General features: G+C 47.2%; 1 protein-coding gene across 1 annotated transcript; it reads right to left on the bottom strand.

Moving 5' to 3' along the window:
- Positions 1-64: 64 nt before the first annotated feature.
- Positions 65-26,591, bottom strand: CD80 (CD80 molecule). The gene is made up of 7 exons (XM_050915171.1): positions 26,439-26,591; positions 26,179-26,273; positions 13,031-13,369; positions 10,089-10,370; positions 7,931-8,056; positions 4,851-4,974; positions 65-2,914 (listed from the first exon to the last, which is right to left on the bottom strand). Exons 2-6 carry the CDS (start codon positions 26,258-26,260, stop codon positions 4,868-4,870), a joined length of 936 nt encoding a protein of 311 aa, XP_050771128.1. The 5' UTR covers positions 26,261-26,273; positions 26,439-26,591; the 3' UTR covers positions 65-2,914; positions 4,851-4,867.

A 26,591-nucleotide genomic window follows, 5' to 3' on the forward strand; every position in this document is an offset into this window, starting at 1 on the left:
AGAAGGAAGACGTTGCACACTGATTGTCAAGCACTGAAGCTATACTGCTCAGTTAATCCCTGACAAACTGACAGACATGAGATATGTGGAAGTCGCAAGTTGGGTACCTGAGTGCCATTTTGTCATTGCTGTTGAGCACACCAGAGCTGTGTCTTGAGGCCAGCTGTACCTGTTACAGCTTTGTCAACCAGCTGCATCACCTGCCTTGATGCTACACAGCGTATGTTTTTAGCAGCTGCAAAATGGTGGCTGGGGCTCATCTGAGTAATTGAAAGGCTCTACCACTTCTCAGCACATAGAACAGACATCTTTTATTACTGAGGAAAGGAACCTGAGTTTACCATTTATTTTTTAATACAATTAAAGGAGGAACCCTGGGAAAAATGTTATATACAAAATACCTGCGATAACAGAGCAGCTCACCTGGTACAAAGACCCAGATATTAAGCTGAAAAGGTCTCACAGAAACCATTTGTGTGCAATTCACTGAATACAGCATAAGGCAATAGAAAATATGATTCATAGTATAAGTGCTTAAGGAAAAAATAAACCAAATAATAACCTGCCCATCAAGAATATAATAACAAACTGATGCTAGACATATTTGTCAGTGAAACTTTTTGTTTCCTTTGGAAGGAGTTACTTAAAGTGTCACAGGGGTCTGTGGTGATGTAGAAGGGTTTGGCACAGTGCAAAAGACAAACCCTTCTCCAGGAGGCTGTGCAATCATCAGTCGGGAGCGGAAGTAGAGCATGGGATAGTCAGAGGGAAAAGGTTGTGCCGGTACAACTGTCAGAGCTGTGGTGTGGTTGGTAAGGTGAAAATGCATCGTGGTTATAGCAGGGAAGGAAGCACACTGTTGAAAATGAGCAAAGTAAATACAAAAAGAGGGTGTTCAGCCTGCAAGAAGCTAGCAGTTTGTGCTGGAAAGAACAAACATAGACTGAAAGAAAAGGAAACTTGAAAAGTATGAGACACCATTGCACCAAGTCCTGCAATAAGGTCAGGCTGCCTTTTGGAAACACTGCTTTCTCTGTCACCTATGTTCTGGTTGCAACCAGAATGCACAAGGGCAAGGAGTATTGTTTCCTTATCACGCCTTCTCTCCTTTTCTCTGTTAAAAAACCCTCCATAAGAATGTTCTGAAGTTCCTATTTCACTTCATACAATGGGAAAGCAGTAAAAAAGCTGATGGGGCAGCATGACTCTACAAGAGTAGAAAGGGAGCAGTATCTTATTTTTTACTAGCGACTTGATCCCTTAGCCTCTCACAGCTCAGTCCTCTATGAACTGCTTTTAGTCCTCCTATTTCCTCCAGCAATTTTTCTCTCAATATGTACCTGCTAGAAAAAAGTGAAATGGATGGAATGTTTCTTTACTGTGTCTTAGCAAGATAAACAGCTCAAGCAACAAAACAGCCCACAAAGAGGACGGCATGGTGCTTTCAGACTTTGGTCTGCCCTGCTAACTACACCCATGGATAGAGCAGTAAGGGAATGGGTACAGCTTGCAGTGGGACAGAGCAAAAGGGAAAAACAAACCTGTCAAACTCAGGGCAGGGTTGAGTTAGGTTAGTATGCAGAATTGCTTAGGAAGCTTGTTGGGGCTTGGGGCTTTTTCCTTTTTTTCCCCTCAAAATGAGAAACCACTTTTTCCTACACAGTAGGCAAGAATATCACCCAGATCAGATGAGTCCTGTCCAATGTTAGCATCCTGTAGGGAACTTCCTTCAAGTCCTGGCTGGGTAGAGAGAACGCTGGCAGAAAGCAGCAGCATTCAACGCAAAGTAAATCCCTATGTCGCCGCGAGAGAATCCCAAGAATCTGGAGAGCCTACCCTAACAAGAATTTCTAGGCAAATGTACAAACAAAGGCAGACCTATGTTTATGAAGCAAGGCCCTGAGTTACATTTCATTACAGTAGATACATGTGAGAACCACTGAGTGTTACAGAAATTTAAATGGGGCGTTGCAAGTGTGGGTAGGAAGGAATGCATATAAAAGCTTGTACATGTGTATGCACAAAGGTGTGCTCATGCGTGCACTCACAAACGCCACCACCAGCGGGCTGCACTGTGTCAGATGTGCTCCTCTGAGTAATTTAATGGAGGAGCTGTATCTTCGTACCTGGGTTGGCGAGGCCATCCTTTCAGGAGAGAAAGGTTACGAGAACTTCTGCCACTGCTGTAGATAAGCAATATTAGTTAGCTGTTAGGTGTGCCGTCAGTATGTATCATTCCCTAAAAAGTCTCATAGCACTGAAAATAAGCATGAGGCATATAGTCCCACCTCAAGGCGCTTTTTCATGAAGAGTGTGTGCATTATTGCCTCTTTTGCGGAGAAGGGACATGTATCTGTAGCGTCAGGTCCAAATCCGAAGTCCTCCAGCACAAAGAACAGTACTGGCAGATACTCGTGCAAGGCTGAATATAAAAGAAGTTTTAGCTGCTCCCAGTCGCAACATGGAGGCACAGCCTGACTTGAGATGGTGTGTCGGGGTCTGAGGTCTCCCGAAGGCCAGCTCTGCGTTACTGAAGGGGTAGGTGGGTGTGGGCTACCTGCTAGGGCTCTACAGGCCCCCTGGTTTTCATAGAGGCAGCAACAAAGCCAGAGGATCCCAAACTCTTGAACTGGTGTGTCGATGCTGATGACACTCCTCTTCTGCCCCGTTGCAGGAACACGGAGGGTCCTCCCAGTTGGAATTCCAGTGACCCCGTTGTAACGAGACCACCCCACAGCTTCTGTGGCGTAGGTGGGGTTTTGTATTCATTCACACAAGATTATGTTGTCAGTCTTCTTGAGCAGAGTTTTCTACTGCTGTCATCCCCTTTCAGAGAGCCAAAGGGTCAACGCAATAAGCATTGCTGTACAACAAACAGTGGGGACTGCAGTGCGGAATACACAGGATAAGAAACCTGAGGGACACAAAGAGAAGATTTTACTGATTTCCTCCCTGCTTCTTCTTAATCCTAAATGTAAGCCAGAATGTTGCAGAGCCAAGACAAATGGGGTTCACCTGCGATAGCCCTCCACAAGAGGGCTCCTATTACAGTAAAGACAGAGCTGTTCAGAGCTAGACAGCTCAAGACAGGCACTACAGTGAGCTACAGACTGGCTCAACGCTTACTGTGAAAACCTTTGGACCGTATAGGGGTGCTATCCCTCTGCAAAGTGAGGATGACTAATGAATGCACTGCCCCATTTAAGCAGCAATAGGACATGGCTCAGCGCATCACACAATTACGAGATGACAGTCAGCCACTAAGGAAGCACAGATCCATCCCTGTCCACAGACAGCAGCCGTTCCAGGCACTGGAGTTGGGAAACACCAGCCGCTTACAGAAAAAGCCTGGCAAACTTTTATAACAAAAGAGGAATGTGGCAGAATGGATTTATTCAGTAGGTGAACTCCTGCCACTCCCATCACAAAACCCCCCAGAATTCATGCTAACCAAGGCTCTAGTATCTGTTCCAGATAGGGCCTTCCCCAGAGGAAAACATGAGTGGGTGGTCAGGTTTGGAAATGAGACGAGTGGCCTGAATGATAGTTTCCCCTCCTTTCCATCTCAAAAATGTTAAGCTTTTAGATTACTGCAATGCACAGCATGACAAATTCATGACTTCTAGGACTCTACAGCTGTTACTCTACAGCATTACCCTGGCAATTCAGCATGCTGTGGTGAGAGCAGGAAATGCAGTCACCTGGATAATGATGCGAATAAGAACAGTTAACTACTAATCTTTCCTTAAGTCTCTTGACTTGAAAAATGTCTTTTTGGAGGACACAGCCCTGAACACAGCTGAGCTTTCAAGCCAAAATGAATATAATGCTTTGTAGTCATAAAACCTTGGCAAGCCAGACTTTTCCCCAGCCCATCCGTCACAACACCTCATTATCGAAAGTAACTCCTTTTAAAATACAAGTGTTTCCTGGGCAAGCCTTAGAGGGGAGACTTTTCCTTCTCCATTCCTCCAGCTGCTGAAGGGAATGGAGATATCTCAGAAGTGGACTGGCATTGCTAATCTTACTGGGAAAGCTGGAGTTGTTCTCTTCTTGTTCACCTCTCCCTCACCACCATTTGGTCAATCCTTCATTTCTATCATCAGTGATGTTCCCATGTTTATGCATCAGATCAGGCACATGGTGCACAGGGCATCAGCCAGCAATAACCTCTAGGGGATGAAGCCACATGTGGGACCTGTAGTAGTGATGAGCTGCTCAAATGAGTCCAACAGGACAGGAACTAAAAGGCTGCCCAGTTCTTAATTGGGAGGCCCATAAAATGAGCACAAGGGCAGTGGCAGGGGATGTCACTGCAGATCCTGATAGGCGGATGACCGTGCTACAAACCTACCTCTCAGATATTAACCAGCTTCCCTATACAGGTTCAGAGGAGACACTGACAGTCAAAGTTGTCAAATGTTCCTTTTCTTTTATCTCTCTCTCTCTTCATCCCCATTTAGTCCCTAAAAATTTATGTTAATTAAGGAAATGAATACCACAAAAACTTCCACACCATCCATGCAGGGCCCGTTCTGTGAAGAAAGCAGCTTAGCAGCCCAGGAAATTCGGTCCTCTCACATTTTTTAATAGATTCATTTCTAGCAATTTGAAATAACCCAAACAAAGCAATGCCCCACAAGCAACACAAGCATCATTCCTCTAGTTACCTGACTGGGAAACACCATGTGTCTGAGTTGGCAATAGGGCCCTACTGCTTTTATTTACCCTAAAGGACAGCACACGCTCATATTAAAAGCCATACATGGTTTTGTGAGCTAACATCACACGAGAATCTAATAGTATTTGAGAAGCTATTTTGCCAAGAGAACAATGGTGAAGAAAACTACCTGCAAATGTGATCTGGTCATACAGATGATGTTTCAGATGTCACTTTAGAGCTCACGGGTGGCTTCATACATTCTTTCACACCCTCTTCCACTGAATCCTGAGGCTTACAGCAGTGAGAACAGACTGAAAAAGAAGATCCCTCATTAGTATTTGGAATTCCTGAAGACACAAAAGTGCTGAATCCAAATGTCTTCTTCAACAAAGTAAAGTATAACAGAGAGTGGGAAGAAAGGAGAGAAGAAATTAAAGAAAAACAAATCTTTTAGGTCTAGTTACTTCTATTTTTCCTTGGCAGGACTCATCCCTGCAGTACATCTGAATATGGCTGGCCCATAGCCATAGGCTGATCTGATAGTAAGCTCTGTTATATATAAATGTTAGCTATATAGTGTCATTCTCATTAGCACAGGGCTAGGACCTCAGCCTGGCACAAAGACAGGTTGCTACATGCTAACATAAGGTCAGAAGGGAAATAATGGTAAAAGTTACATGTCACTAAATGCAGTTTACCAAGCGAGTGAAAGAACGCCGGTGTTAGAACAAGCCAACCCACTCTTTCAGTGCTTTAAAAGGAATTCAGATTAAACAGGTCCCCTTAGTATGTCAGCATCTATGAATGACTTTTGTTTTAATAATTCAAGTTGAATCTCTCTGTACTATTACAGCAAATTGTACGTGCACAAATTTTACAACATGGATTCTAAGCTATTCTTTAAGTGACCTCTAATCTTGGTCTAATCTTGGTGCTTTGCATTAAATTAATTGAAGAGCCCCAAAAAATAAAAAATCTAGAGAGTTTCCATTCTTAAATTACTGCAAAGATAGGCTGTGAGCTCCTCACAGTAGGCGGTTGTGAACCTCAACAAAGCATCTACATGTTTTGGTCACCACCACAATCATGCATCTGAGAACTCTTATTTCCGTTTTGCTCTCTTTTTCTATTCTTCCCTCCCACACTTCAGCTCTTTGAAGCGTGTTTTTTTGAGCTCAGAAACTACTCTTAGCATCAAGGCAGCTCCCGACGCAGCTTTCCATATGCCAGAACAACAGAGGTACTCACAGACCTATTCTGAGCTCCCACAATAGCTCTTGAAAGGTGACCTGTGGCAACACCAGCAGGAAGCACTCTTAGGACAGGTATTTCCCTTCCTAGACAGGTGGCAATGCACGGTAGCACCAAAATGTGACAACTGTACAAACTGGGAAGTTGGATTGAAGCTCTAGCTTCAGTTTCTTACAGTAGACGCCTGGTCTGGAAAGTGGCTGTACAAAATAGCACCACCTGACTCGGCAAATCTACTCCCTGTGCGTATTAGGAAAATGAGACTGAAAGGGAAATTCCAGTTTATGCAGCCATGTCCCATGCTGTTGCAGGTGATCACATTCTACCACATTGGTATGCTTTTTACATCTACTTTAAAAGCAATTTTGTTTCTATATAAAAGGCTATTTCAGAATGCTCCAGAATCTTACTAATTTAATGGTAAGGAACCTTTTAATTTCCAGCCTGTATTTGTTTAGAGCCAAATCTTCCAATTCCAGTTCACTTTCTCCTATAATTAGAAGTTCATTACCCACGCAGCTAACAGCACAGGCTGTGATTTTCTTGGTTTCAACCTGCTTGCTGCTTTCCATTGAAATAGCCCCAGGGAACCGCAGGGGAGAACCAGCACTGCTGTCATAGGGGCACACGAGTGGAAAATGAGGAGGTGCACAGGTGTAGCCAAGAGTCACTGCCTTCCAGAAGCTTCCTTTCTTTGTGATAAAACACCAAAAGGAAAAGTGGCCCAGCCTGACTCAGTGGTCACACTGGGTTTTGAAGGGATGTTGTTGGTGAGGAGCGGAAAAGAAAAATAGCAATGCTACCTCCACACCTCTGACCTGGGAGTGAACTTGTCTGAAGTTGAAATAGAGGTAGCAGAAGGCACAAGCATAACAAACTTATAAGTGTCCCTAAGTGAACTCAGTCCCTGCTGCCTAGCAAATAACCTCTTTCCAATGGGGGATACCACTGCAACCGTGATGAGCTAAGATGCTCAGACTGGTGGCTTCTGGTTTAAGTGGACTGAACACAGAGCACTCTCAGTGTCGGATTCTTGTCTCCAGACTTGACTTCCCCAGTGACCTGACAGAACTTGATGGGGTGATATTTATAACGTGTTGCAAGGCCTGCTATCTTTCTGCAGGACTGCTTTTCAAAGCTGCTAACAGGGTATGGATAGGACATCTACTGCTGTTGACTTTCAATACTGGCTGGATGCCTAGCTGCCTTTATAAATCCATTAGATGTCTACCCACATCTTCAGGGGCTTTCTGTCTAGGTCAGCTTAGACATAATTTGGAGCAACAGCTAACAGATGAGATTTTTTTTGAGTCACACAAAAAAAAAAAATCTACTCAGCTGCCAGCTAACCCTGAGATGCTTGAGGTCCCCTTTGCTATTGAAAAACTCCTGGAGACATGTCTGGAGTTACTGAAGACTTCATAGGGTTGGACAGGGCACCTCACCTGTGCCGTTTTGGCCACATAAAGATGACAAATCCATCTCTCCTGATTGGAGTTCTCCTAGAAGTGGGACATAGCTATGCTTAAGTCCTTTCTGTGACCCTAGCACTACGTAGTTTTGTAACTTTGGCTCTATGACTTTTCTGAGGGATTGTCTAAGTAGGATGTGTAGAGAGAGATCCCATTTTGAAACTGTCAGTGCTCTGCTGTATCTATCATGATCACCAAGATTCTTGGCATCTTCAAGTATCTTAAAACATAAAAATGGACCTTTGTGAATCTCTTCAATTCTGTATACCCCTGATTTTGGAAATATTCTTATCTGCTGTCAAAACTCCCCATCACCCCTTCATTTTCAAACCTGAACCCTAGTGCTGCCTGCACACAAAATGTAGGAAAGTCCTGAGCTGGACTTAGATTTTGTGACAGTAGGTGCTGCATGAAAAAAAAAAAGGAAATGAGAAGAAGGTACAAAAATACCTAGTGTGTCAATATAGTTTCTATAAATGTGTATTTTACATAGAAACTCCATAAGCAGTAAGAGACCGTTTCTTGAAAAAGAAGCTACACTTACCATGCCTTGGGAGGTATCTTGCTGCTAGGGTGATAGCCAAAAGGAAGATGATAATGATGATACTTGAAGCAGTAATGACATTATGAGATGGAGGCACAGTAGGGACAACACAGTAATTTGTTTTTTCTGAGACAGAAGAAATAAAACATAAGTAAAGGGCCCAACAACATACTGGTGTTTTCATGTAAGAGCAGGTACATGAATTTTGGTGGTTCTGGCCAAATTCTAACTCAGATATTCAGCCTGAAAAATCTATCTATTCAAGAAACAAACAGACAAAGCTGGCACCTAAATTTCTTCCATTCCCCGACATTTGCTATGTGCTGAAATTTTTAACACATCCACAGAATCTGAAATGCTGGGTCTTTGTCCAGAACAGGACTGAGACAGGCAATATTTAAAAACACATAAGCTGTTTTTAAAGAAACTGGTTAGGCTTGGCGGAAAAGTCTGAGTCCATATCTAGAAAACTTCCATTCTCAAAGGTACTCTGCAGTTTTTCTTACTGTTTTCACCAGATTTATGCCTAATTTTTTTCCCTCTGAACTCACAGGTGATGGAGAACAATGCATTAAACAGACTAGAATAGAATTTTTTCTGCATGGCACGACAAGAGTGTTGTGGCAGAGTTCAGTTTCAGTGGATCTGGAGCCTTTGGCTTTTCACCACTGGAGATGACCATTCTGCCACTTGGACGTTAGCGCAGATAATGGGCCATTCTTGTACAGTACAGGACAACCCTAATTCAACAGGAGGGACAGACTTGGTGCATGTTCATAGGTCTTCAGATTTTCATCATCTGCATCTGGCACAATTAAGCATCATTCAACTTCTAAGACACTAGCCTGATCAGCTGTACAATCTTCCCCTCCACTGTAGGGTTTGCCTCCTATGTTTACCAGAGGCTGTATTCTGTCCGGAACTTCGTGTTCTTGAAAGACTTGTTTGGAGCACCATTTCCATCATACCAAAATGGGAGTGGTTCCACATCTTAAAAATCAAAAAGTGGGGGTTTTGTGACTGCTCTTGTCACTGTTGATTGCACCCTCCTCTGAGAATCTGTGTGACAACAGTGTATTGCTATTATTACTTTTTTTGTTGCTGCTCTCCTTTTCTATGTAGTATGATATTCATAGCCTTCTTCCATTGCCATCTCTAGGGACATTATGCACTACATCCAGCAACAACCAATATTCATAAAGCACTAGTTTCTGGCATCTGTCCTGAAGCTGAATGGCACCTCTCCTCACGAGCTCCTTTGATTTTAGTAAGATTGATGAATAAAGTACCTTGATGAATAAGGTACAATTCCCTAGGAAAAACAGCACTTCTCTAGCTTCCCTTGAAGGTGCCCTTATCTCTACAGTGAAAACATCAGACCCAGAGACATTTCAGAATACTTTTTTGGTAACAACATTAAAAAAAAAAAATCCTTTTGGCTTTAAGAATTTTCTTGCAAATCCCCTTCTACTGCAAAACATCTGGACTGTAGTGTGCTGCCTTCCCTCATGCTGTTTCCACTTGTGCCTCAAGCTTTTCAAAGCACAGGCTTATCTATTATGTTATCACTTCTAAGCCACACACAGTGATGGAATTTTTTTCCGTATGAGTTAACCCTATATTAAATATGTGTATGAAAGCAGAATTTTGTCTAGACCCCAGCTGACAGTTTCCGTCACTGAAGCAAGAACAAACATGCTTGTTAAATGAGGAAATTATTTTTAAGTGCAACCTGTGGCTTTTAAGGCACACACATTTCCCAAGTCCCTCCATTCGAATACCAGGTCTGTCACGCAACTGGCAGCAAGACCATGCTGGTACAGAGGGGCACCGAATGGTGGCAACCCCAACCTGTGGGAGCCACCGAGGCTGACATCACCAGATCACAATGGGATCCAGTTGCCCTCTCAGCCCAGCTGTGACTCACAGTAGAGCAGCAGGAAGACAGAGCCGTGTCTGCTTGTCAGTCACTGTCGTAGCTCTCCTCTCCCACCCCTGCTGTCTTACAGCCTTTGAAATATTTTGGTGTGCAGCTCACAGGCAGGATCATTGGGTCATCCTTGCATGAACAGATACACAGAATCTACTGCTTTCTCAGAGAGGCAACACAGCAGATTCAATAAAATGGTTTTGTAACACAAATGTTAATAAAACCTACTCAGAAGCAAACTGGTGGACTTGGTAAAGCCATTGTATTCAACGGAGCAAGTGATGCTGACATCTTTGGTTACGTTGAGCCGCAGTTGGCCAGTGACGTTGTATGGGCTGAGGCTGGACTCGGACACCCAGCTGGCATTCCACACCATGGACGCGTTGTTGAGGGCTCCAGAGATTTTGGGTTTGGGGAAACCTCCATAGGAAGAACATTTTACCACCATCTCAGTTGATTCACAAGAATCAGCGGATACTTCTGCTGTTATGTTCGGCTTACTGAAGTCAGCTGAAGCAAGAAAGATTTAGTTACCATTCTATCAGATTACAGCCAGGGCTGCAGTCCTGATCACCCACAGTCAAAGCAAAGACTCCCCCACAGGGCTTTCTTCCTCTATCATAATCTGTTTGGCCTTTCTTGTGCCTCAGCGTTCTCCCCACAGCCTTGACTGGATATGACCTTGGCCTTTGCTTCTTCTCCTCCCTGGGCAGTACACAGACTTCAGGACCCCACCTCTCCAGTGCCACCGTTTCTCTCTACATACAGCAGTTGGTGGAACAACAGAAGGAATCATAAAACAGGTAGGAAAAATACAGGACTGAATAAAAATCCATATTACAGGCAATGGTAGACAATTTCCTTTTCCCAACCTCATTAGTCCCTTCCCAGCCAGAAGCTCACAGAGGGTCCATCTCTGCTGGGAAAGGAGGGGAGTCACATGTTGGTCTCTCAGCCACGATGGCCAGCAAGAGACTGAATTACATCTTCTGCATGAGAGCCCCTCCAGAAGGCCCAGCTGAGAGCAAGACCAAGTCATACTAGTCATTGCAAAAATGCATAGCAATACACAGGTCCTCTCAGACCATGTTCTCACTGGACTTTTTTCTCATTGCCAAAGACAGTTTTCAGAGGTTTCCCACCCACACAGCTTGTTCCATGCCTTCCCGCCTGGTCAGATGTACTGCTGCAAGTGTTTGTGAGGCTGCATGGTGAAATGGATGACAGGACTAATATGTGTCAAGAAGGAGAAGAAAGGTGGTGTCCTTTTTAGCCAATCTGGTTCACCGTGTTACTGTAAAAAGTTGCATTGGTACAACTGAGGATGCCCACGGGTTGAAATAAACAGCCCAGGGTGAGGAGGAGGAGGCAAGGGGTGGCAAAGGGCACTATTTAAGGCAACTCTCCCACTGGAAAAATCTCCGTGAGACCACAACTTTAGCAAGAGAGGCACCAGCCAGAAAAAGAAACTCAGCATGTGGCTTCCTGATGGGCATAAGTCACACCAACACCACTGCTGCCAAAGGGACCAAATTCTCCCTCCCACCCCTGCCAGCTGTAGGGCCATAGCCTGCACACCCCCTCAGGCGCTAGCCCCAGCCATGGCAAGGCCAGGCAGAGAGCTGCAGCAGATTGCTCAACTCACTGCAAAATGACCCTTTTTGGAGCAGCTAAGTTTTTGTCTGCAATTGCTCCCTGACCGAGTCACCATTTGACCACATGACTGCTGGGATCTGCACAAGGCAGATGGCCTTGCGATTGTAACGTGTCTTCCACGGCTTCTGCTGACCACAAACCCATGGTCTAGGCTACCAAGTAACTAGTGAAAGAAACTTGCTCAACATTGCACGGCCAACCAGTGGCAGACAAGGAGAGACCCAGATTTCCTTCCAGGCCCGCTATCTGTGGAGCAATATGGCATTGACATCCAGTCTGGAAAGTCCGTTCAAACATCCCAGCCAGCTTCACCGAGGCTCCCTGATCAGTCACCAGGGAGTAACACCTTTCCGCCTCTCTCACCTTAGCCTGATTCCAGCAGGGGTGAGGGGAGCTTTCCGTTTCCTGATCCCCACAGTAACTGATCCCACTTTACCACAATTATTACAACTGACCTGTTAAGACAGCAAGGGGATTTCTGGAAGGAAAGAAACTGGAGTATTTGTGGGGAGGAAAAGAGATCCGTTGTTTCACATTTTTCATGCAGATAACTCCTCAGCCCTCACAGCTAGAGAGGGTGCTGGCAGTGCACTTCCCTTTTTTCATATCAGTTCCCAGAAAGATCACTAAATTTGTCTCACTGCGCATATGACCACCATGCCCTCAGACAAGCAGGCAATGGCCAAACCTCAGGAGCTTGGTTTTTTTTGCTGATGAATCTCATTCCAGATGGGGAATGCTCATTCACTGACTTGTCTGGAAGATTCCCGGAACTCTCTGCTGCTTAAGGTATTCAAATGTATGTATGTATTTATATATGTTACCAGTATCTCTGCCTTTGGTTGAAACCAACCGCCACAAAAACAGTGGTGGAAATGGAAAATAATGTCAACGGAACTTTTTATAGCCTCCAAGAAAAGATTCAGATTCGTTTTGAGCAAAGGAACTTGGGGTGTTTGTTTAAGGTAAAAAGCCTCAAATCTCCAGTTGAGTTCAGCCTTAGGTTGTGGAGCTGCAGTACAGCCAGTGAGCTGGCCAGCCCCCCAGAGAGCCTGGGCTCCCCAGCGGTTGGATGCAGGGCTGGGATGCTGCTGTGGCCACAGAGAAGCAATGCCACCTCGTTCCTCTTTCGGCTTGGACGCTTCCCATGCACCAAGGGCTTGGTCTCTGCTTTCCCCAAAAGACAGCAGGGGGCAGAGGCGGCCTAGGGCACCCACCAGCAGTGGTACTTGGGGAGGTGTCCTGGGAGGGTTCCTTTCTCAAGAGAGAGGCATCAAGGGGAGGATGTTGGGCTGGTGGTGGGAAAGGCAAAATTTCTGTACCTGGGGCAGCTTTGGAAAGGTAAGGAGGGAGGCTGCTAGAATGGAAATAGTTAACACACCTTCCAGCACTCTTTTAGGCTTCCTGATGAAAGTCTATCATCTGCTACATTATGACTAATGCTTGGAGGAGCGTCCTTTACCCCCAGAGGTTGGCACTGGAAAGCCTCAGGTGTTGGGATGCAATCCACCTACCTGTAACAAAGAGGGTGACAGGCTCATCACACACAACAACTGAGTTCTGCAAATATGTGAGGTGCTGAACTACACACTGGTAAGGGCCATTGTCCAGGATTTCCACGGGGGAGATCCACAGGGTGAGGTTCTTGGTGTTCATCTCTGTCCGGTTCTCGTACCGGTCGTGCTTGGAGATCATCTTCCCTTCCGCATAGGCAAGTACTACCTCCGTAGTGTTCTTCTGCCAGTAGACCCGGTAATTATGTAGGCTTTGCGAGCTGGGAATTTCATGACAACAAGGCAGGCCGACTTTTTCCCCCACTTTGCTTTTGACTACTTTCTTCTCCAGTGCATAGCCTGTAGGTGGGGGGCAAACAGAAGTCAGTGAGACAGTGGTATAGCCTTGTGCCAGGACCTGCTGCATAGAGCTCACATCTTTCGGCTCTGTCTGCACCCGCTAATGTACCTCATCGCCCACTGAGCTGTTTACAACTTCAGCTCTGCACTGAGGGGAGGTCTTCCTTGGCATTGCCTTTTGTGTGATGCTCCAGTCCTATTTAGGATCCCAAGCTAGCAGGCACACAATGATTTCTGCATGGATTACTGAAGGCAAAGGCAGGAGAGTTACCTGCCTGAACAGAAATTTTGCTGGCCCCTTAAAAAAAAAACACCTCAGAGTAAAGAACTGCCATTATTCATGTAAAGGAATAAAAACATACATGCCCAAACTGCTATCTATCTCCTCTGCTCTCCCTTTTCAGAGCTCAGTGTTTGGAAAGTCTGTGTCACCCTCCGGTGGGTTCCCTGCATGCCAAACAGGGCCACAATGGACTATTAGTTTGGGGGGTTGGGGGTTTTTTTGGAAGGGTCTTTTTTTGTAAAAGAAAAAACCCAAACCTTTCAAGATCCCAGAAGCTAGAAGCAACCCTACAACGATAAACAAAGGTTACAGCCACACTGTCATCAGCCTCCTAGTATTAGCAAAGGAACAATTTTGCCTAGTCTAGCTAAAACAAATTTATATTTGCGAAGGCCCATGGGCCTCCCTTGGGATTACTTGCAAACCAGCACAAGCATTCCCTAACTCCTACCCAGCAACCGTGTCGGTGCCATACCTAGTATACAGGCATGTGCCTACAATAACAAGCTGAGACCCTTGCAGGGGGAAATTAGATACAACTTTGACCAGGTTAGCAGTAATCCCCCTGCTTTGCACTACAACTTCTACGCACTCTGCCCCCGTGATCAGCCCTGCTTTCCCACTCTCCTTCCTCTTTCCAGTGGGTAGGTGCTCACAGGGGCCAGGACCTGACACACGAGGGAGCAGCCTGGCAAGGAGCTCCTTTTGTTGCTGGAAGAGTGACCCAGTACTGACACGTGGTCCTGTGCTGCACCAAGGCCAGGGCAGATGGTTGGGCTTTCGCCTGGGTTTGTGTAACCTTCAGTCAGGTTGCTTTACGTTTGCCCTGCTTGCCTCAGCCTCACTACCTTAGCACCCATGTCCAGTAGTGGAAGGGGGTAACAATCTGTTGTACTCCATTGACTGAAAGCAGAAAAACAAGGAAATAGCTGGCCTCAGGACACAGAAGATTCAAATTCCTTCTTCCTTTCCTGCAGAACAGATCTCGGTAAACACGTCTGAGAGAGAAAGCAGGAAAGTCCTGACCAGGCAGTATGTCACTGATGGGGAGAGTGCAGCATCACCCGTTGGTGGAGGTGAGACCCCATGTGCAAAGCCTCTGCCTGAAGCGTGAACTGAATGCTTGACAAAGCTGAGCCTAAGAAGTGCCACTCACACCCAACGAAGTCTGGCTGATGCTGGCTCACACATTATTGTCACAGCTAATGCCTAACTGCAGCCACACTGTACAGAGGCACAGAGTGCAGCACTCAGGGTGTGACTGGGATGCCGTGACATTCAGATTCAGCTGAAGTGTCCAAACCAGCCACAAGCTTGTTGCCGGCCAGGGCTCGTTTGCTTAGCTGTGACTCACAGACCCTTGGGATGCCGACACAAAGCCGGCAGCGAGACCCCTGCGGCATGCTGACCTGTGCCCCGTAGCACACCCTGATGATGTGCTTCGCAATCCTCCAGCTGCCGGTGCTGGAGGGAGACAAGCAGATGTTCAGCCAGTGCCCCAGCACAGCTGGATCTTGGGGCAGCACTGGGGGCTGCTTGCTGAAGTTAAGCCCAGACGGAGAGGCTGGGAAAGAACATGAAGTAAGCTTTCACCCCCATCCCCTGTGGCACACCTGCCCCTGTCCCACTTGCACGCTTTACATTAAATCTGTAGGAAACACACTGAAAAATACTGGGGAGGTCCTGGGAACACTATGGAGTGGTTTAATATTAATTAAATAAAATAGAATATGTAATTAAATGAGCAACTTCTTATTTAACTGGTTTGCCTCTACTCAGCCATTTCATTGGTCTTCCAAAGGGAAAGATTCAAACTCAATTTTTTTCCCTCCACTACCTGTACTTCCCCTTATAATGCATCGCAGACTCTGAGCGACCAGACTGGGGCAGACTAGGAGCCCACTCAGCCCGCTGACCTGTGTCAGCCAGCAACCGCTAGCAAAATGGTAGAAAAACTAGTTCTTCCACACCACACGGGATAAGAACTGCCATACCCTGCCAACCTTTGGCAGACAGGAATTTAGAGATTTCTTGACATCAGCAGTTTAATCGCTACTGCTAGACCTACCCTTCAGGAAGAGTTCTTGCCCCTTCAGGAATGCACGTATATTTTTGGCTTCCACAACATCCTGTGATGGTGAGTTGCACAGTTTGATTATACGCTGTGTGAAAAAGCATTTCCTTCTGTTCACCTTAAAAGCAGCCCACTTCAGGCTGTGATTCTTGAAGTTCCTCCTCCTGCGTGTCTGCATGCATTTGTGTGTGTGTGTTTTTTCCCCTCAACCACATCTTCTCTTGTTTTCACAGTTCAGCTCTTATTATTGCTGGAGACACTCACAAGAGCAGCCAGTCAAACTTTGGGATTGCGGAGCCTGATAAAGACAATTTTCTATTTTCTTTTGCAGCAATAGGGGAAGAGTAGGCGTACAGTAAATGTCAGGGTGACATCGCATCATGAGTTGCATGAGGTTCTCTGCGCCTTGCCCCTAAGAGTCTCCTTTGCAACCAAAAGGAGAACAAAAACCTTCTCGGCAGTACATGTGCTGGGGCTGGAAACTCCTGCTGATGTCACATCTACCCTTAAAAGGCTCTGCACCGTTGAAACTGCAACCTGAATGCTGCAAGCCTGAAGGAACCAAAGTCCACGAGGAGTCATTCAGCCCCACAAAAGTCCCCTTTCACTTTAAAGGTGAACTGCAAAGCAAAAATGAAAATTCAGTTCTGTCCCATTTCTGTGCTGAATGCCAGGCTGTGGGGGAGGTATCCACCATGGAAATAAGTTTTAATGACTTTTCTAGAAAAAAAAGGATCCCTCCTCTTCCCACCCCCCTGAAGCCCACCCGCTCCCTTGCTGTGCATGCATGTCAGTCCATCACTGGAAGCCCGCGGAGTATGGCAACACTGAACTGATGAAAGGGCTGACTTTCTGTTCCCCGGGCAGAAAAGCATGTTTCATTCAAACTATGCCTGTGCTGCAGATGCCCCATACAGCAGGGCTAATTAGAACAGAAGGGAAAAGGAAGAAAGAGGTAGAGGAAAACCATCCTTTCTGGTTTGCTCTGAGAGTCAGCAAGCAGGAGAGCTGTTGAGCCCGTATCCCTATTTCCTTCACTCCTTGCCCAAGCCGTGTTTCAGAAATTCCCTGGCCACAGAGAGCTTGGTTATCCTGACCATACATACAGTCAGGCGGTAATGGGAGAGCAGATTGCTTCTGGGACAGAAGTCCTGCAGAGACATTTGACTGTAAAAGGCAGTAAAAGACCACACAATGCTCTAGAGAAGCAGCATTGAACTGTTGGAAACCTTCAGATAATTCCTGGTGAATAGAAACCCTAAAGCCATTCTCTTTCCCCTCCTTTCCCCATTTCTCTGCCCTCCTGAACTGCTTTGCCTTTTTTTGGTCTTACCTTGTGTTACCTCGCTTTGCACGCAACCCACAAAGCAATGCACATGAAGGGAAAGGTCTTTCTTGGTGGGCCTGGAGTCCTTTGCCCCTGTGTAAGCAGCAGGTAAGACAGTGGATCTGCACATTTTTTCGACCGACAGTCCTGCAAAAACCTTTGAGGCAAATTGTTGGTGGCCCTCCAAAAGCAGGAGGGTCAAAACAGCCTTGCATTTTTTTTCCATAAGGTTCCCTATTTATCTTTCCAACTGCCGCTGGTCTCTCTACTCTTAAATTATTGGCATCACTGACTTTGCTTAGGACCATGCACCTGGGACTCCCACTCTGCCTGAGCGCCAACAACTTTCTTGCCCTCTGCCTGTGCGTGGGCTGGAAAAAGGGACTTGGGGCAGCTCTGGGAGGAGGTGCACATCATGTCGTGGTGAGCCAAGGGCACTTCTGGCAACTGGGACTGGGCCATCTGAGGAAAACATGTCTCATGGAGCTGCAGCTTTCTCCGGGAGGCCGTCCCCTGGGGTCAGTGAGGGAATCACACCCAACAGTCCCTGGGTAATTCTGCAGCTCAGGGCCCTCATTTTCTGTGAATAGCACATTGTCCCCAAACTTGCAGGATTTATCCTTTGAGCACAACGCAGTATTTTATGGGCTTTTCCGAGCAAGACAGATATCAGTTGAAAAATTGAGAAATTTTGAAAAGCTGAGTCTTTTAAAAGACTAGACATTCCCCCCTGGTCTTTTCTTTATCCCAGGTGATTTTACCAGTAACGAATCAGATTCTCCCAAAGCTTTCCATGGAGTTAAAGTTCAGAAAACATCCTGTGCTACACTGGAATACGTGAAGAAATGCTTTTGTATTTAAATCAGTGTTGTGACAGACTCCTGTGAATACACTGATCACAGAAAGACCCCATTAGATGCCCAGGTAACTTTGATGTGGAGACATCGTTTCAGCAGCGTGTGAAAACACTGCCCTCCTCTGCGTTTCACTGTAAAGACCCTGTGCAATAAGAAAGATTGGATGAAACAGGGAAAAGTGGGTGCTGGCAGGCCCTGCTGGCTGTCCTCTTTAAGGAGTCCGTGACTGCATTTTAACCTGGGTACGAGTGCCTGGCAAGCCTCCTAGGCTCTTTCTACCCAGACTGCACTCCAGCAAGTAGAGGCATGCAAAGGGAGGTCTCAGCATGCAGAGAAAGGAGGAGTGGCCCTTTCCCCTTGCACAACCCCAAGCCCAACCTTCTGGTCACGAACCACAGGCCTGCTGCTACCCTTCAGCTGCTCTAGGCCTCTCTGACAAAGCAAAGCAGCTGCAAACCCAGTTTGCTTCGCTCATGTCACGGTGACCTCTTGTGAGGTCATGTTCCCTTAGTCATCCCAAATGCGGTGAGAGAGAGGAGCAGAAGAGAAGGCGTCCCAAAGAAAAACAGTGATGCACTTCATTCGGCAGCAGTTCCACTCAGTCTCGCTTCCCTGTACCCACTCACGCTAGTCAAGCATGCCCGCAGCCATTAAGTGACAGGATTAATCCTACTTTACGATGATGTCATGGCTTGCCTGACATAGGGAAACAGTTTAAAGAGGTTTTTCTAAACCTCTGTGCCGTAACCTCGGGGCACCCTGCTCTGAGTGGTATAGCAAGGGCAAGGCACCCCTTAGGTGGCTTTATGCACTTCCCATCTTCACATTGCCACAGTCCTCCTAAACAAAACAGTAACCTAGCTTCATCCAGCTCTATATTGTGTGCTTTGGCAACGATTATAATATCTCCATGGTGTTTTGGTGCCTGACTCCTTCAGCAGTCTTCATTCTATTTTAATGCTGTTTTGTTTCACATGCAAAGGCTTTAGTGAAGAAATCCTTGAAATCATGAAGTGGCTGTGAAAACCAGAGGACACCTTCCTGCATCTATAGACAGAAAGACAGCCCATCTCTGGGGGTGTGCACTAAGCCCTTTTTTTTTTTCCTCCAGCAGCATGTTAACTGGAGGCCCTATTGATGACAAATGAAATTATCAATCATGTGGTCTACCCGAGCATACTTTGATAAGCAGTGATGTACTGTAGATAACACTGATTTTAGAGTGGTTCACAGGGTGCTCTCAACACATACTGGTGTCCGATGTGGTCCCAGTTTCTTAGACACGCACTACTATTGCTGAAGCTCTCCCTCGGACTGCGGTTTCCTTTGCAGGTTGCATACCGAATGCTGTACTTTCTCCAGTCTTAATCGTTGCTCACCAGAAAGCAGATTTCACACCCCCCCGGTAGCATTTTTGCCATGAAAGACAGCAAGGCAACCCAGCCAGACGGGGAATGAAAGGAAGCGCCATTACTGAGTCATGACTCTGTCAAAAACCTGGCTTCAAAAGGGAAGGAAACTCCATTAATCACGAAAAAGTTCCACGATCTGCAATTAGCAACTGAGAAGACGAAAGGGAATCTGAAATACTTTGGTAAAGGGGCTTGCTGCAGCGCTGGGGCAGCTCCAGCCAGCCAGTACCCCTCCCTCTTGCTCAAGCTCATGTTTCTGTACTTCTTGAGATAAAGATCTACTGCTTTCTGAGTCACCACTGCCCTGGCTGGGACAAGCCCACCACCTGGGTATGTCCAGTCTGCTTTGTTTATAACATGAGTAAGATCGCAACTCTTCACAAGTCAGTTGGCAAATTGCTAATCTTGGCACTAGCCAGGAGGTCCGATCCAAGCAAGGAGCTGGAGATGAGACGCCAAAGTACTTGGGGGTGGGATGGGGATTATATCGTGTCTTAAGATCTTCCCCTTTGCTGCAGAGACCTCCACATGGGTGTTGCTTGGGGAGGAGAGGAAGGAGGGCTTGCTTATCTCCCATGCTGCATACCAGCAGGGACACCAGCGATGGGGACAGAAGGACATCTTTGACTTGGGGAAAGGAGCGAAGGGAAGAGTCTTTCTGAACCTTCCCCCTTTCTCCATTCCTAGCACACTAGAATAAAAAAGGGCAGGGGGGACACTAAATCTGGATGTCCTCAGAGGATTTGCATATTTTAGTTCCGTTCAAGATCAAATTCCTACAACTGGCTCAGCACTCTTATGATTTCCCAGTTTGGGGGCAGAAACTAGATGTGGCAGTTGTGTAAGACAGAGAGGCCTTTGGGGGAGATTTGTTGCACACAAAGACAAAAATAAATTTGTTAATTTTTTCCCCTGTAGACTCTGTCTCTCGCTGACTAGATCACTTTGTACTTCCTCTATATTTATCTCCCAGCTGAAGATATTCTCAGATAATTTTCCTAATTCCTCCAGTACCACTGCCATGCATACTGCTGTTCTCGCAGTACAACTTTTGAAGTTGAGGTCCTCCCCACTGCTTAAGGCCACAGTTTTCTTCAGTGCTTGCTAAATCTCACTGCCTCGCGTGCTCCCCAAGTAGCCAGCCTACTCGTGAAACTAATAGAAGGTGAAAGTGCCCAGTAACCAGGAAAATCAAGTATGATACCTCTCATATAAGCCCACTCAAAATCAGAAAAATTACAAATTTTTATACTTTTTTTGCTTCTAAAGTACTTGCCCACAGCCATAGCAATGTTCACCAGTGCAGCTAACAACGCTACAGGCCTGCAAGCCCATTATCTTGTTATAAAACCGTGGTCCCTGCTCAGGCACTAGCTCACGAATGCTCTGCAGATAACAACCTTGACAATAACCCCGCAGCTGGAGGACTGGCTGTAGGAGAGATTAAACAGCCTCATATAAGAGTGCAGCATGGCAAATGGTAATTAACTGAAGGATGACTAAGGAAATGAGACCAAAGCAATCCAGAGGTGTGTGAAAGCTACAAAAGCTGCAGGGGGAGTGAAATGAGAGACTTGGGCAGGGGCTGCTGGAGGCACCGGCTGGGAGCATCGCAGGGCAGGGCGGCGCAGGGAAGGGGCTCTCTTGGCTGGTAGGAAGCAGTGTCTGACAGCGAGATCTGTTCAGACTGAAGCACTTCCCCTGGCGCAGGGATGAAATCCTTGTCTGCCGGGCATTTAAAACTGCACCGGAGGGTACCTGCTATGGTGAGAGCAGTGGTGCGCAGAGAGACTTGCCTCGATGGTCTGTTCTAACAACTTTTTATATGATACGGTAGCATTCTGGGCTTGCCAAAAGGTGAACGTCTTTTGAGCGCAGTATAGCTAGAGATGCCACCATTAGCCAGCAGTCAGCACTTTTATTTTCAGCCAGGGAGTCCCCTGGGACCAATGATATCTTAAAAGCATAACAGTGAAAAAGCAGAAGCAAAGCCTGTGGCATTTCTGCATTGGGAAAGATTTACATATTCTCAAATGACCTCCTGAGACTCCCGATGGTGATGTCCTTCCAAGGGGACAGAACAGCTACAATTAAACATAAAGTTCATCTATTTAAAAACAAAACCGACCCCCTTTTGCCAAGCAGACTTCACTGCATTCAGCACTTTTGCCTTGCCACCTCATGAAAAATACCACATCTACATGTGTGCAGCGCTTACAGTAGGAAACACATGTTTAAAAGGAAGAACAGTTTCTCTGAACGTGGAAATTCTCCGGCCTGGCATGACCTCGGCGTGCAGCCAGACAACAAACTGGCACTGATCTCATGCCTTCCCCACACGAGCAGAGGGGATCTGGCTCCCCTTTCCTTTCCAACCCCACGTGCTCCCACTGCTTTCCTTGCAGGGCTCTCCAGAGGCTGGTTCAATATGCCACATTGGTGTAAAACAAGGGAAAAAAAAGAAACTTTCTGCTAAGCTGGAAGGCAAATTAGATCATCCAAGGATCAGACATGTACCAGAACTAGTGCAAAGGAGAGGAGGATCGCATAGCCAATAGCAGAGGAGAGAGGAGCAGGATTGCACCTTTTGGTGGCAATGACCTGTTTGGCCCCCTCAGCTGTGCAGCCTGTCTGCATCCCCATCCGGGGTACACAGCGTCGGGTGTAAAAGCAAACTGGCACTGAAGGAGCGGGCTGAGCCCTGCAGAAAACTAACTCATCACAAGCAAGGCAGGGGGATAACTCTGTCAGTGGCAGCCTTCATTTATGTCAGATTAATTACACCCATCAAGCCACGCTTGTAACTCAGAATTGAGGCAGCAACAAGCAGGAAAGGTGTGAGGGCATACAGGGTGGCAACTTCTGCCAGTAACCTACCGCAGTGCATAAAAAACTTTAGCCCCAAACTTTGCATGTTTAAATGCAGGAATGTCTGACATTCACACCGCGAAAAGGTTACAAATGTCTCAGTGATCCAAGAGACGCAAAAAAGCTGTTGGCCTCAGAGTAATGTGAGCTCACCAGAGTTACCTGGGTTCATTCTGATCTAACTGGAAAAAGGAAACAATGTGGGTGAAAGGAATGTTTGACCGGTAGCTTTACAAACTCGGTATGCAGGCGTATAACTGTAATTTGACTGTGTAAGAATATAGCTTGTCTATGTTTAATTTTCTGTGTTTTTTCTAAAGAATTCTTTCATTTAAAAGAACACAACAGAGAAGTAAAACAGAGTCTGTAAGCAAAAGCAGGAGCCTTTAGTTGGGTTTCTGTTTCTCCAGACAAGCTCTTACAGCAGGTTTCACTCTGGATAGACAGACAGACAAAGGAGTTCCTTAGTTCCGCTGCTCTTGTTTTTGAACCAAAGACATTTCTTTTCTGCATGTCTGGAACAGGAGGAGACAGAAACTCATCCAAAAAAAGCAATTAAAAAAACAGCTGAAGGCAGCAAGAGCAATAAGACAGAAACTCAATTTGCATCCAGTGATCAAGTGGGCAAATCCGGTACGTAAAGAAAAATTTCTGCCATCTCCGCCATGAAATCTGCCCTAGGCACAACTCATACCAGAGCTGGCATGGAAATTAGACACCAAGCACCAAAAGCTCATTGCTAGACACTTCAATATTTGGGGGTGGCCACGAAACAGGGAATCTTTCTCATTCTCAACCCTCTTTGTCCCTTTCTGAAACCCAGCTCCACTCCAAGCTCTTTAGTGGCAGTAACATGCAAGAGGGGATTCCCAGAGTGAGTTACTTGTGAGCCAGCGCTTGCTCGCAATGCGGAGGGAAGTGGATATTTCCCCCCCGCCCAACTCTCCAATAACTCAGAAAAGCTGTAGGGATTTTCCTCAAAACTTCCCAAAAAATTTCACCACTGGGAAGAAACCAAGAACTAGGTGGTCCTCAGTCAGAAGAACAGACTCCGGGAAGCTCAGAAGGAATACTCCATGGACACAAAGCTGGGCTCACTGGGTCCCTGCAATCAGCATCTACGCCATGTTTGCACACAGGGCAGGGAAAGGTCATACTGAGCGACTTCCAGCAACATTTTCCTAGTATAACAAACTGGGACTGAGAACATCCTGCAATTTGTAGGTAGGTGTGAAGGTGCAATAGCAGGAGAAAAACAAGCCCATGGGGATACCGGCAATGCGTTCAGACTGTAATTAAATAAGTTTGTCCTGTAAGCAAGGCTGTTCTGCCACTTTTCCACTGTGCTGAGACAGCAGGGTGTTCATGCACATCAGTGTCTCCAGCAGCAGATGACATCTCAGAAGCAGCTCTAAATTACACTGGCACCTCAGGTGAACCCCAGAGTAGCAAAACTCAGTTCAAGGGGAAACAAATGTATCTACGTAGTTTGGGCATACACCATTTCCTATGAAATACAACGTTCAAATCATCCTTTTTAATTAAGGCCCCCATTAATGCCTTCTACACGTACAATGTAAAAATTCAGCCCGGCATTCCCTGTATTACTGTTTTACTCACACAATGGAGAGCACCTGCTTTCATCCTAGCATGCTACCTGACCTTTCGGAGCACTACGGCACGGAGGTGTGCAAGCACCAGGACACCTGGGCTAAACGCAAGGACGCAAGATGTAGCCACAGGCACCGGGTGCCAGCTTTGACTGTGCCTTGATGTGGTCATGAGCAGTCCCACGCGATGTCAGTTCTGTAAATGCTGGCCTTGGTGACTCGCTTAACAACGCGTGGGAAGTCACTGGCAGGGCAATGGCAGACTCCCAGGGCTTCACCATTTTGCCACGACAAGGTCAGAAGTCGGTCCCTGTGGGCAACCTAGGGAAGGCATCACCTACAAGTCCCAGTAAAGCTTTTAAAACCACTCATTTGTGAGTACCGTACCATGTATTTTCAAGGGTCGCTAACATAGGAAAACCTCTTTTTGGAGAGAAAGGTGGCAGGGTGTGCATGCATGCATACAGAGAGAGAAAGGAAGTGTATATCGGCTGTGCTGTTCTTATCAGTCTGCCAAGCAACCTGCTCCTGAGGCAGCAGGACTTGCACAGACTCATTGCGTGGGAAACATCTAACAATTATGCCCCAAAAGCGGATATAATGCTTTTAAAACAGCTTTTTTTTCTCCACTCCACCTCTTGCAGAATTAAACCCCAGAATTTTGTAATCAATCAGATTTGGAGAAGTAAGTCTTCTCAGCAACAGGATGACCAAATCCTGCTGGCCTATGGATTTGTGCCTTGTGTTTCTAGCCCAGGCACCTCTCCTCACACCTCCCAGCCCATTCCCAAGCCCTTGGTGCCACTACGCTCCTTACAGCCCCCTCGCAGCTGTCTCCTGCCCTTTCTGTCGGCTGGGTGTGAGGAGGGGCAGCGTGGGCTGCGGCGGTTCGGTTGCTGCTCATGGCTAGCCAGCAGCTTCCATGTAGCAGGCAAGGATGCTGCATCTCTGCCAGCTCTGCCTTCCTGTCAAATTTGGTTGAAACTGAGCAGGGGATTTGAAAGTTACGAGCAGGGGCCTAAGACACAGATGGAGAGACAGAAAGCAGGATAAACTATCATTCCCTTAGTAAACAATATCGAAAAAAGTACAACTATAGGAACACCTAGTTTTCTATTATCAAACTCCTATTTCTGTTACTGGACATCAGCATGCATCAGACTGTATATCCAAGTATTGCCCGTCTTCGGCCTTGGAATCAGCACCCTTTTTAGAGAAACTACACAACTGGCGAATTACCACATGCTCGTAATTACATTAATAACATACCACAAGCCCTAAAGTATGGTAAGAGAAACAGTTCTGCACATGATAGAGTGTTTGCCCACTGCAGTACCGGTAAAATACATCCGTGCCTGACACGTGCTTCGCAAGCACAAATGTAGGGGGAGGAGTGCAGGGGAAGACAGGAGAGCAGAGATCTCACGAGTGGCGTTTGAAGTGGTTGCTTTCTTTACAAGTGAGCTCTGCGATTCAATCCCTGTTAAATTCTCTGAGTTTTGTTTTAAGATTTTGAGACTGAAACTCAAAATGAAACCGAGCATCAAATATCTCCCAGTTTCACAACATCAGCATGAAAAACTCCTAATTTTGCATCACTTGATTTTTAATCAAAGCCTCAATTCAGCCCAGGTGTGCTCTAGGGCACTGTTAGCTGCGATGAACCACTAAAATTGCCAATAAGCACAACCTATTTTGCATCCACAACGAACCCCAGCTCAGAAGTGAGTTTTGTGTGGTTTCAAGGTTAACTTTTCACAGCGCTGAGAAGACTCATCCCAAGCCTTTTGAGGTCAGGAGGGACTTGTGGACTTCAGTGAGCTTTGCGGCAGGTCCTCGGAGCAGGACGGGGGACAGCCCTTGCAGTCCTCCGACGGGGACTTGTGTTGCTGGACAAAGCACTCGCTGTGCGCTGCGCTGCCCGGGTGGCGGAGAGCCCTTCACCCCGCTGCCCTGCCCTCTCTTCCCCCCCGCGCACTCACTTTTAGCCATCCAAAAATCTCCAGAAACCGCCCCGCTGCCGAAGCTGAAGCCCGAGGGGCTGTGCCACGTGCTCCCTGCAGGCGTCAGCCACCCCGAAAACACCCTCCTTCCTCTCACCCCGGCAGGGATGGGTGACCACCTTGCCCCTCTGGGAGCTGGCAGCCCGGCGCAACTGGCCCCGGGAGCCGAGAGCTCACAGGTCCTCAGCACTCACCGCCATGATTAGCAGAGCCAGCCACCCCAAACCCCAGCCCAGCCTCAGCCCTGGCAGAAGACACCAGAACGAGTGCCCTGGGGGCCGCCGTCCCCTGCCGACCGGCACACGGGTGCTGCTGCTGCCAGCTCGGGCCCAGCACACCCCCTCCCGCGCTCCCACGCCAGCCGCTCCTGCTTACCTAAACTAAGGCAGAGCAGCACGAAGAGCCCGAGCCCCAGCCACCTCCTCAACGCCGGCGGGGCGGCAGGCAGGCACGCCATCTTCCTGTAGCTCCTGGGCCGGGAGGAGAGGGGGACACGGTTAGGGGAACGGTGCCCGAGGAGCCACCGCACCTGCCGCCACGCCCCTCTCCTTCCTGCCCGCTGCCGCCCCAAAAAAACACGAGCACAAGCCCAGCCCAGCCCGCCCCGCTTCCCTCCCCGGTGACCCCCGGGTTACCTGTGGCTTCCCTGGGAGAAGCGGCCCTGAGGCCACCCCCTGAGGCAGGGAGGAGGCAGGGGGCTCAGTGCCGGGCCATGGGCGCCCGGCTGCTGCCGCAGGGCTGCCGAGACGCTCACTCCCCGCCGGGGCGCGGGGGAAGGCCGGGCGGCG

The sequence above is a fragment of the Gymnogyps californianus genome, chromosome 1 (assembly GCF_018139145.2).
Source record: "Gymnogyps californianus isolate 813 chromosome 1, ASM1813914v2, whole genome shotgun sequence".
NCBI lineage: Eukaryota > Metazoa > Chordata > Aves > Accipitriformes > Cathartidae > Gymnogyps > Gymnogyps californianus.

Excerpts from the sequence above, each read along its gene's own strand:
- CD80 (XM_050915171.1), bottom strand. The coding sequence starts at position 26,260 with ATGGCGTGCCTGCCTGCCGCCCCGCCGGCGTTGAGGAGGTGGCTGGGG. Across the intron at positions 13,370-26,178 it reads GCTGCTCTGCCTTAGTTTAG|GCTATGCACTGGAGAAGAAA; the intron begins GTAAGCAGGAGC and ends CCCCACCTACAG. Across the intron at positions 10,371-13,030 it reads TGTCACCCTCTTTGTTACAG|CTGACTTCAGTAAGCCGAAC; the intron begins GTAGGTGGATTG and ends TTCTTGCTTCAG.